This window comes from Ipomoea nil, unplaced genomic scaffold (genome assembly GCF_001879475.1).
Source record: "Ipomoea nil cultivar Tokyo-kokei standard unplaced genomic scaffold, Asagao_1.1 scaffold1474, whole genome shotgun sequence".
Lineage (NCBI taxonomy): Eukaryota > Viridiplantae > Streptophyta > Magnoliopsida > Solanales > Convolvulaceae > Ipomoea > Ipomoea nil.
In genome coordinates, this window is record NW_017617902.1 from 1,597,684 (window position 1) to 1,603,510 (window position 5,827).

The 5,827-nt window shown below is 40.7% G+C and overlaps 1 protein-coding gene across 5 annotated transcripts; it reads left to right on the forward strand.

Moving 5' to 3' along the window:
- The first annotated feature begins 551 nt into the window (after positions 1-551).
- Positions 552-5,369, forward strand: LOC109188738 (interactor of constitutive active ROPs 3-like). Of its 5 annotated transcripts, XM_019339360.1 has the most exons (5): positions 552-780; positions 1,462-1,679; positions 2,084-2,194; positions 2,880-3,162; positions 3,468-5,369. In XM_019339360.1, exons 3-5 carry the CDS (start codon positions 2,175-2,177, stop codon positions 5,100-5,102), a joined length of 1,938 nt encoding a protein of 645 aa, XP_019194905.1. In that variant the 5' UTR covers positions 552-780; positions 1,462-1,679; positions 2,084-2,174; the 3' UTR covers positions 5,103-5,369. The 5 variants fall into 5 exon arrangements, with proteins under 5 accessions (XP_019194905.1, XP_019194903.1, XP_019194906.1 ...); XM_019339358.1 differs by lacking the exon at positions 1,462-1,679; XM_019339361.1 differs by lacking the exons at positions 552-780; positions 1,462-1,679 and adding an exon at positions 786-852.
- Positions 5,370-5,827: the final 458 nt, after the last annotated feature.

Sequence of the window (5,827 nt, forward strand, 5' to 3'; positions counted from 1 at the left end):
AGACAATGATCAAGTGTTCTCTTGTTTGTACTGAGTCACAAGTTCCTTATACGAGACTCAGGTTACTAACAAGTCGTACGAAGATTATTGAATTGTTTTTGGAATTGAAGAACCTTGAAATAGAATGCTAGGAAGTTGAAAATAATGTTGCAAAAGTTATTTCAATATAAGAGAGTGAATAAAATGTGAATTTCCTAATTTACCCATAAAATTTTAAATATTTTTAAATTTTTCAGTCAATTTTAATGGTCAGGGACCAAATATGACACTTCACTTATAATTAAAGAATTAAAAATGAATACAGTCATAACTTAGGGACTCAGTCATTACTACCCTTATAATTCGGAGACCAAACTCATCATTTTCTCTTAATAGTATTTTTAATACAATTTCTAAATATATAAATTTTATATATTAATTAATACTAAATCTAATATTATGAAAATTAAATTGAAAATAAGTTAGATCAAGTCTGATTAATTAAACGAGACACATTAAATTGAAAGTATTATAAAAGTTACTCCGTATAGAAAATCTAACCTAAGTTGAAATTAAATGTGTCCCTACTCTATACTCCTCTCTCCTCTACACCATTGTAGAGTAGAAACAGCGAGTCAGCGTAGCAGGTGGTCTCGAGTACTGTGCTCTGCATCTTCAAATTTCAGCAGTAACAATCGCGGAAACAGACGGCCCACTCCTTTCTCTACTTCCTGTAATGCTTCAAAGGGGCAACAATTTTCTGCACATTCTTCAAGTCCTCGCCTCCATTCCATCTTCTCGGTAAGAACAAAACTTTGTTATCTTTTCGAGTTTCGCCCCCCAATAACCGCAAAAAAACAAGACAGATGATACGTAAGAACTCGCTCTTTGATTCTCCCCTTCTGTTTGCTTCTTGGGATTGTTTCTTTTTTAAGTTCCTCAGAATGGGACAGTGCTAATTTTCCCATTTCCTGTTTTATTAGCTTCGGCGTGTTTTAGCAGTACAAGGCAATGCAATGCAATGATGACAACTTTTTTAAACTTTTTATGTCTGCAATGTAGTTTCATTTTCTCTCATGCTTTTTACTACTTGACAACAGTGTTTATCTCTGCATTTGAGCTTGATATGTCTGGTAAAGTTCCTATCTTTCTTTTTCTGTTTGCTATCAAGAAAAAGCAAATCGAATCTCGGAATGAACACGCATTTTTATATGTGTTTTCATGGTGTGATTTGTATGTTATATAAGTGATTGGATTTGTTTGCCTAAACTCCATTTTAGCTTCTTTCTTGCTGGAACTGAGGGTTGAGTTTCTTTCTCTTTACATGTGTTTAGTATAGATGTTCTTGAAATTGAAATTTTGGTCTTAATCTGTGTTTATCTAGATCTGAGTTATAATTGAGAGAATATGAGAACCCAGTTTTGGGCCCAAATGTTCTTTGTGCAGATTTGAGTAATTTTTTATTTGCCTTTTCTTTTGAAGAGTAAAAATAAAATTGTAATCCCAGAAAAGTATGAAGCAGGATAGCCTTCTATTCCGGCGATAATGGAGATATCATTTTTGGGTGACAAGAGTGCCCTGGAATGACGCGCCAATTTACCCACTGGCCCATATTGGCATGATTTTACCCACAAAAGGCGAAATCCCACGCCCAAGGCCTCCCGTCCCAGCAGGATTGTGGGACGGGATTGTAAATTAAGGTAACTTAGCGGCCCATTAGGTAGAAGGATCAGTTCCTGGTGCCTACAAGAAGTCACAAAAGAGGGTGAAACTCTCGCGTTTAATCCGGCGTCTTTGTCCATAATCTGTCAGCTACCCGTGCGGGCCACAGTGGCATGGCCTGTCCCACTCATTGTGTGATCCTCGTGACACAGTGATAATCCTTTCAGCATTCAATGTTGACAAAGAGTGAATGGAACCAATAAATCTTGTAGTTGGTTGGCTACATTCTAGGATTATTAATTTCCCATATATATTTTTTGAAATCTTGAATTGCTCCTTGGTGCATTTATGGTTTTTGTTGGCATAGGATGCCCTGTAACTATCTCATTGTCTTGCCCGTTAGCTTGGGGTGATATAATATCTCCATTCTGCACTGCTGCAGGGCTGTGGGGCAGGGAAGCATTGAAGTGGTAAAAACGATTCTCCAGCGTTCTGATTCATATTCATAGCGTGGTCACGAGGGTGGTTGAGATATGCAGACGCCAAAGTCAAGGTAAATTCAATGCCTTCCATGATTGTTAATTTGTTATCCCTTTTTTTAGGTAGTAAAACTTGAATGGGATAGTTGCAGTGGAGTAAATTTGCTGTTTAATGGTGGTAGTTTCGAATCTTGAATGTAGTGTCTGTGTGTTTGTTTGGTTTGGTTTGGTTGGGTCCAATCTTTCACATTTTAAGTGAATTGACACTTATGACTTATCGACGACACTTCACCTTCACCCCTTCTAGCCTCGATAAACATTCATCAGTGACTACCCGAGTCTATGCATTGCTCTGAACTGAGATGTTTCTTGTTTAATTTTGTTTGTTTATGGTATGTTTCGGTTTTCTAGTGCCCGAGGGGATTGTAATGTTGACTGGTTGATATTGCTACCCGCTTAGTATCTACTTAACTCAAAACCCCGGTTTCTTAAATGCAGTTGCAGTTTCGGTATCTTTTCTAGGCTATGTACTTAAACCGCTGAGATTGGTTTGTACTACATGTTTTTAATTTGTTACCTAACACAGCTAACAGCAGATTATCACTCACAGGTTTAAGTGATAAATAACAATTTCTGGTAATTTCTGTCATGTGAAGTATTTGAAGGCTGCTTTGATCATTTCATAATCAATTGTGGTTTCGCTAAAACATTGTTTGTTGATTAGTTCACTTAACGAATTGTCTCGTTACTTTTGAACAGAAATTGCTCATCTGAAGTACCTCAACGAAGATCACCACAATCAGTGACTTCAAGAGTCCCCCTAAAGATCTCACCTCGAGCTGGTTCTCAAGAAGTGCCTCGAAAGTTCTCCCCACGAGCTTCCTCTCAAGATGCGTCTCAGAAGATTTCTCCACGTGTTGTGCGTAAGCTTGTGCCAACTGTGCCTGATTCTACCTCGTCCTCTCCTAATGTAATTAGCCGGACAAAGGAGAGAAGCCCTAAAGTCAATGAGAAAAAGTCGCCTAAGAGCTTAGGATCAGAGGTATAAACCGACAAATTATGACTCTTGGCATGCGCCTTTAGGATAGCGTGTGAAAATAGTTTTGTGCTATTGGATGGGCGTTTCTTACATGTTAGATAATTTTGCATTCATCTCAGCATATTTCTACGATAATCATATGCTGGTTTTTGCGGGATTTTCCCTGTGATTAGCATTCGAGATACCACTTGTGGAAATGAACCCATAATTTGAAAACTTCTGCAAATTGGGAGAGTATTTGCATTGTTTCAATTAGTACATTCCATTTCGGTTATCAATCTTACACCGTTTTACTTTGCAATTTACAGAAGCGCTCGAGCAGAGTGAGTGAGTTGGAAACTCGGGTTTCTGAACTTCAGAATGATCTGAAGAAAGTAAAGGACGAGTTATGTTCAACAGAAGCGTTGAAGAATCAAGCAGAGCAAGAAGCGGGGGAGACAAAGAAGCAGCTTGCTGCCATATCTTCGAAACTGGAAGAATCCGAGAAGCGATTGTTGAATCGAGCAGTTGCTGAGGAGGTTTCGGTGACTGAACCTCAGAAGTCTCCTGAGGAACCGGTTAAGGTGGTGGAATGTGAGCTCGAGGTGACTAACTCGAGTGCACTGGTTTCCGCCTTGAATGAGATTAAGGAACTGAAATCCCAGCTTGAAAACATAGCGGAATCTGAGGCTACCCAAACCAAGAACGCGGGACTAGCACAGTCTGATCTGAATAACTTGAAGGAAAATCTGACCGAATCTTTGTTGCTCGTGGAGGACATGAAAATCCAACTAAGGGATTGCAAGGAGGCGGAAGCTCAGGCGCAAGTGCTCGTTAACGAAACTCTACTACAACTCGAAACCGCCAAAAGAACTGTGGAAGCCCTCAGATCAGACGGGGTCAAAGCCATGGAGTTGTACAATGCTGTGACTATGGAGTTAGACCAATCGAGGGCACATGTCAATCTGCTCGAGGCGCTCGTTTGCCAACTCCAGGCTGATGGTACTAAATCTGGTAACGACTGTCCTCGGGTTATGTGTGACCCGAAGAACGGAACGAGTGAGAAAGAAGAAAACCATGAAATGCTCGAATCAGAGATTCCATCTTTGAAATCTGAAATTGAAAGTCTGAGAGAAGCTTTAGAAGCAGCCGAGGTTAAACGCAATGAAGAACAAACTCGAAGCACTGTGGAGATCAGGAGCGCTTACGAATTAGTGGAGCAGATAACGTCCGGCTCGAGCCAGAGAGAGGCTGAGCTCAAGGGCGAGGTACAGAAACTGAGCCTAGCAATTGAGGAGTTGAAGGCAAATCTGATGGATAAAGAAACCGAATTGCAAGGAATCTGCGAGGAGAACGAAAACCTAGCTTCGAGATTGGAGAACGGACAATCAGGACGGAGAGAATACGAACTTGAAAAGGAGCTTCAGAAATCAAAACACGAGATCGAAAACCTGAAGGCGAACTTAATGGACAAGGAAACAGAGCTGCAGAACATATCAGAGGAAAACGCGATGCTGAAGCTGGACGTCAAGACGAGAGAATCCAACATCGGGGAAACGAATGGCGATACTGCTACTGAACTCGAGGGAGCCAACATGGTAGATCAAGAAGCTCTCGTAAAGCTCAAGTACTTGAAAGAAGAAGCCGATAAGAGCAATCAACGAACGGCTCGAGTGATGGAGCAGCTGGATGCAGCGCAGGCCTCCAACGCAGAAATGGAAGCCGAGCTAAGGAGGCTAAAGGTGCAGTGTGACCAATGGCGCAAGGCTGCAGAAGCAGCTGCTGCGATGCTTTCAGCTGGGGACAACGGGAAATTCATCGAGAAAACATTGCACAACCACAGCCCCGGTTCAGGGAAGATCAGTCCTCCTTACAACGAAGACGTGGACGAAGATTTGCTGAAGAGGAAAAACGCAAATATGCTTAAGAGACTCGGCATCTCTTGGAAGAAGCAACAGAAATAGGAGCTCCTTGCTTAAGAGACTCACATATTTGACATATTTAATGTAAGTGGTGTTCTATCTTGTTCCAATGTGTACTTTTCAAACCAATCCATATGGATACTTATTGTGACCAGGTATTATGTTGATGTCTAGGTGATTTTACATTTGTTGTGGGGTTCTTATTCTGTATTCATGCAAAATATCAGTTGAAACTTGAAACACTAGACTACTTGGGTAGCTGTAATTCTGAAGTTTCAATTAGTATATATATTTTCACTCTTTCTACTGTGTGAATTAAATTGCCTCTCGATTCTTGATTTTCCGAAGAGTGAATGCAACAATCTATCACCTGATTACCAACTGAGTTGTCCCTGCAGAAATTCCCTAGTTGAAAGCAACATTCATAGAGCGTACAAAATCTCGAACGAGCTTAGCTCACTTATTCAGACAGTATTTGGTAGAAGAGATCAATGTTTGAAACTCGACAGTGATACTGTAGATGTTTGTCTAAACTGCTATGGATATTATAGTATGTATATTTTGGGTGAATTGTTTGTGATTCATTTGGATGGCTAGAATTTACAAAAGAATCTAACCCACTGCCTTCATTGAGTATTGCCGGAATTTTTGTTGTCTGGTGGAGGACTGCGCTGGCTATGAGGTGGCCACGATCACGGCGACATGAAGATGGTCGCTGGTGTGTCCTCCGTCGCCATTCCGATGACCTCTGTAAGCAGTTGCGGTTC

Excerpts from the sequence above, each read along its gene's own strand:
- LOC109188738 (XM_019339360.1), top strand. The coding sequence starts at position 2,175 with ATGCAGACGCCAAAGTCAAG. Across the intron at positions 2,195-2,879 it reads ATGCAGACGCCAAAGTCAAG|AAATTGCTCATCTGAAGTAC; the intron begins GTAAATTCAATG and ends ACTTTTGAACAG. Across the intron at positions 3,163-3,467 it reads CTAAGAGCTTAGGATCAGAG|AAGCGCTCGAGCAGAGTGAG; the intron begins GTATAAACCGAC and ends TGCAATTTACAG.